This window comes from Cariama cristata, unplaced genomic scaffold (genome assembly GCF_000690535.1).
Source record: "Cariama cristata isolate BGI_N322 unplaced genomic scaffold, ASM69053v1 scaffold6526, whole genome shotgun sequence".
NCBI lineage: Eukaryota > Metazoa > Chordata > Aves > Cariamiformes > Cariamidae > Cariama > Cariama cristata.
The window spans coordinates 11,785-25,230 of NW_009620275.1; the positions used below are offsets into that span (position 1 = coordinate 11,785).

At 45.6% G+C, this 13,446-nt stretch overlaps 1 protein-coding gene across 1 annotated transcript; it reads left to right on the top strand.

Annotated features, from left to right (window-relative positions):
* The first annotated feature begins 260 nt into the window (after nucleotides 1-260).
* On the top strand, nucleotides 261-3,361 carry ENDOD1 (endonuclease domain containing 1). The gene is made up of 2 exons (XM_009701557.1): nucleotides 261-578; nucleotides 2,806-3,361. Exons 1-2 carry the CDS (start codon nucleotides 291-293, stop codon nucleotides 3,349-3,351), a joined length of 834 nt encoding a protein of 277 aa, XP_009699859.1. The 5' UTR covers nucleotides 261-290; the 3' UTR covers nucleotides 3,352-3,361.
* The last annotated feature ends 10,085 nt before the right edge of the window (nucleotides 3,362-13,446 follow it).

Genomic DNA, 13,446 nt, shown 5'->3' on the forward strand with positions numbered 1-13,446 from the left:
ACATGGGGTAGGTTTGGATCTCTGCTCAGACAGGCTAATTCTCCCACTGCTGCCTCCTCTAGGCACCTAAAACCTATTTTAGATTTCACCTTTATTCCCTGTTGATTTTTCCACATCCAGGAGGACAGAAGTTGTCCCCTCCTTGGTCTTTCATAGTCCCCTCCTCTGCCAGCTGTGTCCCACAAGCACAAAAATGACTCCAGGCCATGATGAGCTTTTTCCAAGTTGAGTGTACCTCTGCATTTGCCCTCCAGGTGAGCAAGAGCCCTTCACTTGAAATCCTCCTCACGATGCTGTCGCTGCTGCTGCTGCTCCAGGTCTCGGCGAGCTGCCTCTGGCTGGGACGCAGCGAGGTGGTGACATCCTTTGAAAGTTCATGCCCTCAGTTTTTCTTCCGGGAAAAACCCCCAAATGAAGCCTTGGAGCCAGAGAGCCCAGCCTGGATCTGCCAGCGTTACAGGAACCAGTATTACTTTGCCACCCTGTACGACAGGAACAGGCGTATTCCCGTATACTCTGCTTACCTCTACCAGCCTGGACCTGGCACGAGACCTAAAACATGGCTGGTTGAGCCCCAGGTGAGTGTCCTCTCTTACAGCACATCACCCTCCAGTCATTAAAAGATGAACTGCAGCATTTAACCAAAACTTTTTTATTTTTTTCCCTCCCACTCCTGCCCCCACATGCAAATGGACCCACTGGATGGGATTCATCTTATCTAACTTCAAACACCTTCACCACATGATTCCTCTGATGCGTCTGAGACAGCAGCAGGAGGATGAGATGAGTCATATCCTTAAAGTGCCCATTTTCCCACATTGACCTTATAGGAACATTAAGTCAAATTACATTACATTACAAAGTCAAATGACCTCCCTCCCTGTCCCATGCTGTGGTGGGGGACCAAACGATGGGGAAAAGACGTCCAACAGCAGCTAAATTTGAGGGACGAACAGTTTTGGGCTTTGATCTCCACTTCACCCTGAGCTGTTTTGCATCCCTGACATAGCTTATTTTCTCCCAGTTAAGAGTCAATTTGGCTTTATAAGTGGTGTGAGAGAAGTGTGGAGAATCTCAGAATTGGGTGAGATGACCCAGTGAAAAAGTCTAGGCACAGGCACTCAGCGATGTGAGGGTTAGCTTAACACTGGGTGAATTTATTGAGGGATATTTCAGGTAGTGAAAAGTGAGCAGGATCAGTATCAGTCAAGTCAGAAGTGCGTGATCTCCATCCACCTGCAGTTGCCCCTTAACACCGCTGCCTCAGGCTTTGTTCAGAAGGATCCACCAGACATAGAGATCTCCACAAACTATAGAGCCCTCCTAAACGTCCTTCTGACAAAGTTCAGACTTTCAGTAAAAAAGACCGAGCAAATTATGGAACAGAAGAAGAGGAAATTCAGGTCATGGCTAAGGACACAGTAGCAGTAGGGAATTTAGGTGGAAATGAGCCACAGAAGAAAGCCATATGCCCTGTTCCAGAGGAAGGCTAAATATGTTTCCCTAATATGAAAAGGTGTTATAGTTACAGAAAAAATAATTTGCATTTGTTACTCAGAGGAACTCAAGCAACTAATATGGTATTGCACCACTGCAGCCTCCACATTTAAGGGGTATAAAAACTTCTCTCTTTTCCTCCTGGACCATGGACCTAGGTCATCTGTGAAATCTGTAATTTTGTTAACATCCTTCAGAGGTCTTTTTCCAGTATTTAGTTTCCCCAGGTCCCTCTGGGGATTACGAGCTCCTTTAAGAGGCTGATCATTTCTAACTTATTTTCAGTGATGCTGCAGAAGGAACACACCTGTGCTCCCTGGCACAGATCAGCTCTGAGACACGTTATTAGCCCTGCAGTAACCAGATCCCACTTGCATTGAGGTATTTTTGTTTGCTGAGCAAAAAAGCTTCATCCTCACAATGAACTATAGCCCTCCCAGGGAAACCTCACCCCTAGGATTGGTTTCCCAACACATCTCCCTGTGTATGGGGTTAGAGGAGGCAAACACTGGTGTTTCAGGAGTGTGGTACACCTGCAGCAACCACACGTACTTCTTCCCAAGTAAGGGGCAAAGCAGGAGAAGAGGAGAAGGGGCTGAGTCCTTCCCATCTCCTCCTGGGAGTCTTGTGGGCTCCACGGCTCTTCTGCTCATCCTCTTCCCATCCCGTCCATCTTCAAGGACTTCCTAAGACACCCAACCTCCAAAGAACATATCTGTGTGCTTGTTTTCCCTAAGCTTGTAAAACACTAGGGTGTTGACAGATTGGATTAAAAAAGGCACAAAAACTTTTCATAGAAACTGAGAAAACTCTTGTGGAAATGGAACTGAACAGAGCAAAGGCCAGGGCTGATGATAGCATGATTAGGTACAGGTGGTGAAGGTTGGATGTGATTAATGGGGGTGGGAAGAACTGGGGAGAGCCCTGGACAGATGTGAGATGTGGAGGCAGGAGGAAAGGGAACCAGATGTGACAGGGGAGATGTCTCACCAAAGTCACCTTTCAAACCTGGGAGTGGAAAATGCTCATTGTCTCACCCATCCACCTACAGTCCCACCACAGGCTGCAGGCTGGATTTCAAAGGTCACAAGTCAAATCAAGAGCAATCAAATTCTGAGCTTTTTTTTTTTTTAAAAAAATATCTTATGCTTGTTGGGGAGGGGCAGCTTTATGATTTCTGTCTGATTCATGCATTTTCATACACTGAGATGACAAAAACCAGGTGCTCGGCACTCAGAGACTTCTGCTCCAAGGAAACCTGCTCCCATCCCCAATACTAACAGCTTTTCCTTTTCTTTGTCTGTCAAGCTGATGGGTGCAACTTATCCCAAAACTATGGAAAGAGAGCGGACCCTCTTAAATTATTTCAACGTCAGCTTAGAGGAACTCAGCAAGAGCCAGGCTATCCTCCAAGACTACAAGAACCTGATGGGTTTGAACCGTGGCCATTTGAACCCCAGCGGCCATCATCCCGACTCCAGCAGCAGGACGGCTACCTTCACCCTCACCAACATAGTGCCCCAGGATGAGAAACTCAACGGTGGTGCCTGGAACAACTACGAGCAGCAAACAATGATTAGGAGGACCCAGGGCTGTAACACCACCTACGTCGTTGTGGGTGCCGTGCCTGGGAACAACTATATTGCCAAGGGGAGGGTTAATAAACCCAGCTACATCTGGTCGAGTGCCTGCTGTGAGGTGGACACCAACCACAGGAAGGCTTGGGCGGTCATTGCCGAGAACGACAAGAACGAGGTCCAGCTCCTCACGCTGGGGGAGCTGGAAGAAGTGTTGACCCAGCTCTACGGGAGGGACCAGGTTTCTCTGTTTGACAGCGACTGTCCCCGGGAATAAGCCCCACTTCATATCCCGAGTGTAAAAGGCTCGGGAGCTTTCGCCACACGTCCTGTGCAGCATCCATCCTGTTTCCTTCTCTAGCAGTTTTCCAGCTCTGTCTTTCAGAGCACCTCCTCCCCTGATAAAAGGAAGAAAGAGGTCAGTGGAGCCTCCAGCTGGTTTGCTTTGCTGCCCAACCTTGGAGGGCTCTTACAAAGGAGTCCTTGTTCTGGCCACTCTGGAGGGGTGGGATGGATAACAGCCCACGGGCAAGGAAATCAGAACTTCTCACTGAGATGAGAAGGGCTTTGCCTTTTTTTCCCGTTTTCTCCATGCCCATATACAGATCATAGTTCCTTCCTCTCCTCGTTAGATATCACTGAGAGCGTGCTGCGGACTTGTCCCTCATCTCCTTAGCAAGGGTGTAGGACCAGGGTGGCAGAGATACTCAAAATCCAACTGGACACGGTCCTGGACAACCTACTCTAGCTGACCCTGCTTGAGCAGGGGTCTGGACTAGAAGATCTCAAGAGGTCACTCCCAATCTCAATGATTCAGTAACTCTGTGATTCCTCCCGGGACGAGGAAAGCAAAGAGCCCAAGGATTGCTGAGAGTCTGTAAGGATTATCCTGCAAATACATTCTGACCAACAGAGCCAATGACAACAGCAAAGGATAAAGGGGGAGAGGAAGGTGGAAAGAAGAAATACAACTAAGCATAAGAGGAGCATCCCAGCTCTCTTGAGGTCTGTAAATAAATAAAACAAGGAGAAGGAAGGAAATAACCTACATCTAATCACTAGGCTTCCTAACCTTGAGCTTACAGGGAGACTTTTATGTAAATTTGCTGGCAGGTTTTTGTTTGCTTGCTCATTCATTTCATTCTCTGCTTTGCTTCTGAACCTTTTCTGCAGATTTATGTATAACTGATTTTGTGAAATGTATTCAATGGGTGTAAAAATTCACTGTATGCCATATAATTTAGTTTCTGAGTAGTTTACAATATAAATTATTTGCTCCGGTGCTGGATTGCAGGGTCACCTTGTATATAAACCAGAAGTTGCTTCCCACTGAGATTTCCACTACTAGTAATGTCCTATTGCCTACAGCATCTCTGCAGGAGGCAGGGTGTCCAAATCCAATCTGAAGATGCCATAACACCTACAAAAGTGTCACCGTCAGACTCCAGTTACTTTCCCTATGAATGTGCATGAACAAAGTGGATCATGGTGCAAACAGCTCATACAAACCGTCTCACTTACAGAGATACCAGCTTGAGCCTGAACTCAGCTCAGGAGCTGTTCACCAGCCCACTGGGTCTCATCGCTCACCCAGGACAAACCTTTTTGGGGTGGGGTTGAAGTGCAGAGTCAGACACCTACGTGCAGGTGTCTCCATGTGTGCTGGGTGTCTGAGCTCTGATTGCAGCCAGCAGAGACCCAGGCATGGCTCAGCTGCATAAATAGAGGCATCCTGGGCCACTTGCGATGCCCTGAAGGTATGCAAGACACCCAGTGGGGCTGGCTGATCTGCTGCAGGATCCTGGGGGACACCCACACCCATCTGGGCCAGCAGCCAGAGGCCAGGCAAGGTCCCCAAGGGCCTCTCCGATGGCTCTGGACACCTGAGCGCAGGCAACCAAATCCCATCGCAGATGAGTGGGCAGTGCCCGGTAGTATCATGGACTACTGCTCCTGTTGTCTCCAGCTGCCATGGTGAGAGCAGCAACAGCACTTGCTTGTCCCAGCTGTGTTGCTCAGTGAAGTAGGAGAATATTTTGCTTTTTTAGGAGCACAAGACAGGAACATCGCTCACACCCCGCTTTGCTGGATACCTGCTGTGGCCCCAGGTCCCCTGCCCCAATGGATTTTTGCTCCTCGGTTCAAACTGATGGGGGTGACGCCACCAGTGCTATTTCAGGTTGAACTCTGCAGACACTTCTGGTGTTGCTCATGGGGCTTCCTCTGACTTACTTACCCACCTCCTCATGCCCACTGGGGCTTGAAACCACACTCATCCTCACCATTGCCCATCCCATGCCCTGCTGCCCCTGCTTTCCAGGCTCTGCTGGAATCCCCCACCCCTGTGAGTCACCCCTCCATCAGCTCCCTGGGTTCTCCCCAGGACCTTTTCCCCTGACAGTACCCAGAAATGCCCTCCCCTCCACAGCAAGCATGTGAAATAGATGGGAAGCCAAAAAGATAAATGAATCAGCTTGGAGGCTGCCTTCCAGTAGGTACCAGGGGTGCTTCACACAGCACCCTGGCTTGGAGCTGAGTGGAGGGCTGCACCAGCCCCATGGTCCCTAGCTCCAGGAGCATCCTCCCAGGCAGCTTGCATCTGTGATTTTCTCTGGTTTCTTCTCACACTGGCTATAAATGGAGAATAAGGATACAGCCCTTCGGTGAACCTAGAGCTGGTCCATGCATCATGTCTGTGCCCCCGATAGGGCAGGAAACTCCTCTGTCCTCTGGGAAGATACAACTGCACTGAGATGGGAAGGTAATTTTACAGTTTGCTCTGTGTCTGTCCGTCTTTGGGGAGAGCTCTGGGCACCAGTGGGTCACTGGGATTTTAATCATAAAGGAAAAATTATTTTGCCCAGGACCTGTGAGGGGGATGCTGGGACCTAAACTCCATTAGCTCCATTGCTCATTGTGTCGCCGGCTGGGGTTGTCTGAACGGGCATGCAGCTCCAAAGGAAAAATTATTTTGCGGAGGACCTGTGAGGGGATGCTGGGAGTTAAACTCCATTAGCCCCATTGCTCATTGTGTCGCCCGCTGGGGTTGTCTGAACGGGCATGCAGCTCGCAGAGGGCCCTACCACTGTTTAAGATCACTTCACTGCAAAGGGTTGGATCATGTAGTTTGCTTAGACTTTTCCAAAAACACCCACAGTTCAAATGCCTTGAACTGAACAACATGTTGTTATATTCTGTCCCAAAAAAGAAGGAAAGAAGAAAATCAGGAGAGTGGCATCATCCGGCCACTGCTTGAGAAAGCAGCTGGGTGGAACTCCTTTGGTGCATCCAGATTTTGAGCAGCTACACCATTTTTGCAAGAGTAAATACAATATGCTTATTTGTAAAGTTCTCCAGGAGCATCTCTGGCTGCCACATGGGGAAGGCAGGCTGGGAGCACCTTACTGGGGCTTTGCCATCTCCTGGGCAAAGGAGATGCCATCTCCATCTGCTTGGTTGGACGCACTGAAGCTATTGGATTTGCCTGTCTCTTTCATGTAGGCAGCAAATGTACTGTGTGTGGTTCTGCACAAAACACGTGCTGTTTGCGGCACTGCCAAGCTGATCTCCTAGCTGGTAGTCCAGGGGGAGCATATATCTCTTAATCTTAATCTCACCCTGCAGAGCCAGGCTTTTTCCTGGGAAATGAGGTTCAAAGCCACGAGGGTCCTTCCTGAGTCTCACAGGAGGTCTCACTGGGCATTTCTTCTCTTCAGTTAAAAGTGGATCTACAAAAAGGAGAAAAAAAAAATAATTTCCATTCACCTAATTGCTTTATCTTGCTGGGAGCTATTAGAAGAGAGGAATGTTCAGTTTATTGAAAACCAAACATCTCTATTTTCATGTTATGCATTGCTGTTGCAAGGTCACCAAATCAGCTGGAAAGCCTGGAGACTTGAAAACAATTCTCCCTCCTGATTCTTCATCCAAACATGTCAAATGTTATTGTTGGCCAGTTAAATGGAGGAACAATGAATCATGATCTTTGCATCTCTACAGCATCTTCTGTCTGATCTTTAGCACCTTTTCTTGATTTAAAGGGCTAAAACCATGGCTGGCAACTCCTAGAGCAAAACTCACTGTGGGATAAACAGAAGGGCCCTGAATATAGGAGCTAAAGGTTTGAGACAGCAGAAAAGTCTGTTGAGAGCTTATAAAAGGGGAATGGTACCATCATAACAACTGGGTCATGAACATATTTGTATAAAGGTAGCAAATGAGTAGAAGAGGAAGAGGAAAACTTCTGCCAGACCAGCTGTAAACTGGGCTTGGAGGAATCCTTCAGCAGAAAAAAAAATGGAGATCTCGGATCCAATGTGGAGGAATTAATAAAATTTTAACCTGAGGAAGAGAGTTAACAGTGAGTTAACACCGCATATGCTGAGTTGACACTGCACGTGCAGCAAGGCTTTATGCTGTGTCTGTACAATTTTACACAACTCTCGGGATATTTGCTGAGAATGCTTCTTTTTCACGTGCCATAATGATGTCAGTGAGATGAACATTTTCAGATCCAAGATGCCAGGTCTCCTACTATGAACTAATGTTTGCTTTCTAAAAGTATCGCGTTGGCTTCTGTGAAGTACTTATAATGTAAATTTGCACTCTCTTTCTGACAAATTACACAACCCCATGTCTTTCACCAGTTATGTTACCTGAATCTAATCTCTTTCTGAGTAACCTGCTCACATTTTTTTATTTTCTTATTTCATTTTCACAGTAAATGAAGACTTGTTTTAACAAACTGCTACAAGCATAAATGGTAAGCCATAATTTACTCCTGAGGCTTTGGGCTCTTACTCCAAATGTTTGAAGCACTGGACTGGGACTGAGACCACTTTACAAAGTTACCTCAGTGCCACCGTTTCCAATCCATAAAACGAAGGTAGAATTATCTTCATTTTACTGTGCACTTTGACTTAAAGCTAAAAAGGCGAGTATAAAAACCTTCAGTTTTATTATTTTCCTCTTACATTGCCCTAAATCAGAACTTTACCAAGGATTGAGGGAGTTTGAGCAGCATGAAAACACTAAAAATTGGAGCAGAGAGAAACCTTTGGGTTTGAGCAGAGCGAGCTGGAAAACAGGGCTACTTGTGCACAGGAAATTTTGTCATTTCAAAATGTGGTTTCGGTCTGAATCAGAACAAAACCCCAAGAGTTTCCAAATTCCCCTTGAAATGGAAATTCTGAGAATTTCGGTCTGGAAATGCTGAAGCAGGGTGTTTCTGATACCCACCTCCTACCCCAGACCTGCCGAGAGAAATCAACTTTCTCATCAGCTTGCAGCGGTGCTGCCATCAGCTTCCCTGAGGAGGTGGGAGGTTTCCTGGGGACATCTACATTGACATCTCCCCAGGAGCCCTTCTGAGGATCACCGGGCTCTTAGCATCAATCTGGGAGCCCTCAGACCTGCTGGACTTCTTGTCCGTCGCACAACTGGGTCCTGGCGGTACATCAGGTGGTTGAGAGGGCTATGTTAAGAAGACGGGGGAAGGTGGAGACTGTTGGCGGGGTAGAAGAACCAGTTTCATTTCTTGCAAAAGGCTCCAACAGTTTATGCAGCAGCACTTTGCCCTGCAGCCATGGACCCTCCTCCCACATGGACCTCCCTACGGTTGGGATGACACCTCTGGAGTCTTTTTACAGAAAGGGTCATATTTGGTATGGGTGTGAACGCCACAGCTTTAAAAATGAAATCTAGTTAGGAAATATCTTCCCTGACTTTCTTCTGCAGAAAGACTGGAGGAGAAAATAATCAGAGAATCAGACACCTGGAAATGACTGGTGGAGCTGGTGCTTGCTGGAGTCCTGAAGTCTTTGCTCACAAGCCTTTATGCTCCCCAGCTGAGCACGTATTTGCCCTGCCATGCTGTTTTATTCCTATAGAAAAGTAAAAACAAATCTAGAAAACTTGTAGGTAGCTGCTGTGTTAAGGCTGTGACTGAGAGGCAGATCTGTGCTCTTTCATTGCCTCCTTGCACTCCTTCTCAACCTTGCCTTATATCTACTGTTTAACTTGCCTAAGACACGGGCCACTTTTGGCCACCGAAGAGTATTTGTGTATAAGATCCCCACCTCTTATTTGTCATTGCAACCAAAAAATATGCTTAAATTTAAACTTAAGAACTTATTTTTTTCTTAGAGTGCCAGGAAATGTTTTTATCAGGTTTCTTCAGCAACGTATTGAGAGAGGTGACAGATTCTGCAAGTCTTCATGATTTCTAGGGCTGGGATCCGGCTCACTTACTGGGATGTCTTATAGTAGGCGTTTACATGTGGGGGTAATTCTGCAGGCTGGGCACAAACAAATTGTGCTGCTTGGCTTCCAGCTATCAGTGCAGAGGAGGAGAGGCCTCCCATAGCTCCTGCGTTGTAGCTTCCAGCCCTATGTAGATGTCTCCAACACCCTTGGGTGTCTCAGATCATGGCAGATATCTATCTTCAGGCAACCAGATCAATTTGTAGGTGTTTCCATGTGAGCTGCGGTCTGAGCTCCCAGTAGAGTCAATGGAGTCAATGGCTGAAGTGGTCCACGGGGTCTGGAAAACTATTCAGCCTGGGTGGACAACTGCATTTGATATTTGAGTGTCTCTAGGCTCTTCCTATCTCCACTGTGATGGGACCAGCTCACATGGAGTCACCTATATGAAGGCACATATGATGATGCATTGCAATAAGCAGGCTGATTCCTACACTACAGATTTCTGGAAAAAAAAACATTTTCTCACACTTGGGTTCCTGGCCATGGTATAGGAGTATGTGCATTTCCACCCCTTGGGGATGGTAAGGGTTAAGGGAGCTCCACTGCCCTTAGATTAAAAAAAATCTATTAATTGCTTCCATTATCTATTTTGGAGACATCGTTGCCCAATTATCTTTAGTCTCCTCCTGCATTTTAAAGGTTAGCTGTGATAGTACACATGCGATGTGAGCTTTAGCACAGGTCTTTAGAATAAACCTTCCTATGACACATTCCTGAATTTGTCATACCTTTTGTTAAAATGAGAGGATAATGGAAAATAAATGATATCTTTTTCAAAGTTTAGATCAATAGCAAGAAGAAAAACTGCATTTCAAATATCCAGAACAATTTATTATTATAGTTTATTAGTTGTTCCATTCTGAGAAAATCAAAGTCTACAAAATAAAAATATCAACCACAAAGTAAAACAAGTGAGAGTGGCCATGGAGAAAGCACAAGAGCAACGATGCCCCCTTGGCCACAGCCTCTTCCAGTGGTGGCACTTTGCTCCCAGGCTGGGTCCTACTGATTTCTACTTTCTCTCTGCTTGTTGTACTGAAGGCTCAAGTCTCAGACACGAACATTTCCCCTGAGGGCCAACAAACCCCTCCGAGATGTAAAGTACAGCTCAACCAAGAGTTATTACTTCCTGATAAACTACGTCTATGGCTCCCACGCTGGAGGTGACCTGAGGTCAGACTCTCTATGTAGACATTAATAACTAGGAAAATTAAACCCCATAATAGTCGTCCAGTGTATTGCTTGCAGGTCCCTTACCAGCAGTGTGTCTTCCTTAATTTCCAAGAAACATAGGCAAAAATGTGGAGAGAGAGACCCTGAGCCAAGCTGGCTAAGAAAAGGAGGAAAAACCACCAGAGCAGTATGAGACATATGACTCTGCTCTTGTTATCTGCATAAAAATGTGCATGTTAGGACTAGATTAAACATTAGCCTTCTCCAGTGAAATGCCCTGAGTAGGACAAGCCATGCCAGCCTAACTGCAGTGCTTAACGGAGGTATGTTAGCAATAAGTAATGTGCGTCGACCAAATGAAGCAGAAGAGCTTAGTACCACAGCTTGCAGCCTTCAGAGCAGCTGACAGGTGTGAAAACCTACCATCTATTGCGTAAATACAGATTGTTTGCTCCCATACAAAATAACAGCATGTAATAGCCCATTACATATCCATCTTTATAAAGATATGTAGTACATGTAAGTCCTATTCCAACAGGAATAAAAAAAGCCATGGGAAGTATAAATATCAAGGCTATAGAGTGAGAATAACTCAACAGAAATACAAACCAGTAAATCAATGACACGTACACTCTATCACAAAATAGAAAACTACACTAAGATCTCATGCCTCCTGAATTATAAGGAAGACATTCATCCCATTTTGCTTTTGACATATGCCATGTAAGCATGTATAGCTAGCTAATCGAGGCCTCCTTTAGAGTTGCTGCAGAGAAAGAGGTGCCTTTAGACCATGAGCCATTTGGCCTACATATATATATCTATCTATCTGTGGCATAAATAAATAAATATGCACAGAGACACACATATATAGGCAATAGGGTGAGATGAACTGCTCTCTAAAGGGACTCGTTCCTTCTCATTGTCTGTCTCAGACATAGATGCTTGCATTTGATCAGATGAACCCCATCCTACCAGGCTGAACGTGGCTAAAAAGAGGCAGAAGACTATTCAAACTTCACAAATTCCCAATAATATAAGTACATGTCAAGTATGGTGTATACTTGAGTCTGTCTTCAAATGCCTTTGCTCTAGATTCTTTGCAGCTACGAAAGGAGCTATCAGATTAATCAACTGCCACAATCTGCAACGTCGTTTTCTGAACTGGAGGAATAATGTAGCAAATGTTGTGGAAGGGACTAGTCCAAAATAATTGGGAAGAGGAGGGTGATGTTGAATGCATGTGTATACAGAACCATGAGGGACTCCACTAAGATTTTCAGTTTATATGCAGATGGTAAGTGGATTTAATTTCCTTTTCCAAGAGGAGCAGTGCGAGGAAGATCAAAGTGTGACTGCATTTGACCTGTCTGGGGAGGGAAAGGATGGGGGCACATCAGGTGTCCAGCATCTCTCTTGGTGGAGAAGATGCTGTGTGGGCTGTAATGACCATGCCATCATCTAACGTGCTTGGGCAAGTGGTCCATATGTACGCCTGGTCACTTGGGAGAGGCTGCAGTTATATTAGCAGTACATCTGCTATATGGTAGGAAGAGGAGAAGTGGTTTTGGGAAGCAGTTTCAGGCAGGGTTCTTTCCCCGTCTGTCAATGTTGCGTTGCACTCGCTCCACCCATACTCTATAGGTAGAAAGTCACTCTGGCCCGATAAGAATTAAGCTCCTTCACACGTTGGATTTGAGTGTCCGGGCTTCCTCCTTGTTTACCACTGCTGGTCTTGGAGTCGCTGAACAATCTGGTTTCTTCTCTGGCAAGTCATCAATTTCATGAGTTTGGATCTGAACGCCACAATTCCCTGAGAAGGCTTCTCTATAGCAGGAAAAAGACTTTATTACAGCTGGGAAAAGGCAGGTTTTCTTTGGCTTCTTCTATATTTACTATGAGAAACCACACAGTACTTTTTTCAAAAGACACCACTTAGGATCTCAGTTACTGTTTCAACTGGTATTGGCTATTGCATCACTTGTTCCACCACAGGGCCAGTGAAATGTAGGTAATTCTTGACAATTTTTCATGTATTGTATTCTCAGAGATCCAACAACGGCCCAAGCAATCTGCACCATGGTTGACCATATTTACTAAAACATGTTTCAAAGTGTTGTCTACACTTTGTACGACTTTATCCTATTATGAACTGACAAAACAAACCACTGTTGATGTGGTTTCACAATGTCCTTCCCTCCTCCTTTTTGAGAAAAATCCTCATTCAGCTGAAAAGCAGAGCCCATCAGTAACTAGCAAAGAATATGAAGGGAAATGGGGATGAGGTTTATCAAAGAGAGAGAAGAAAAGGAGAACTCCCAAATGTCAAACAGGGACATCTTGGATTAACTAGGCTGGGGAGCCTGTGAACAGGAACAGCCTTGGTGCATCTCAGTGTAGTAACAGAAACAGCAAGGAGGCCAGACTAAAATAAGTCTGAAGTACAAAGTTGTCATGATACGACTGAGAAATCAGGGGGAAGAAGGAAGACGAATGACATGGTAGTGGTGGCAGGTGCTCCACCAGACTTCCCACAGGTTACCCAGAGAGAAAAAGACTGATTGCGTAATCTATCTGAAACCAACATGTTTGTATAATTAACCTTAATTTCCCCAAGGGATTCATTTTTCAGCCCTTATTTGAACTGCCATTCTCAATTCAACAGTGGCTGGAACAAAGCATGATCTTTGATTTCAGAAGGTCTGATTCCTCCTTCTCTTGTGCCAGTATTTAACAGCTGAACCAGACAACCCAAAATCCAGGGTCATTTATTTCATATCAAAGAAGGTATTCAGAAATCTAAGCAGTGCAATAGTGAGATGGTTGATCTGGTTGATAAGTATTCCACTGCTAGGGATTTTTTTTTTTAGATTTCACATTTTCCTGGTTCCATCCCACTTACCGTATTCTCTGCTTGGTGAGTCACACAAAGACA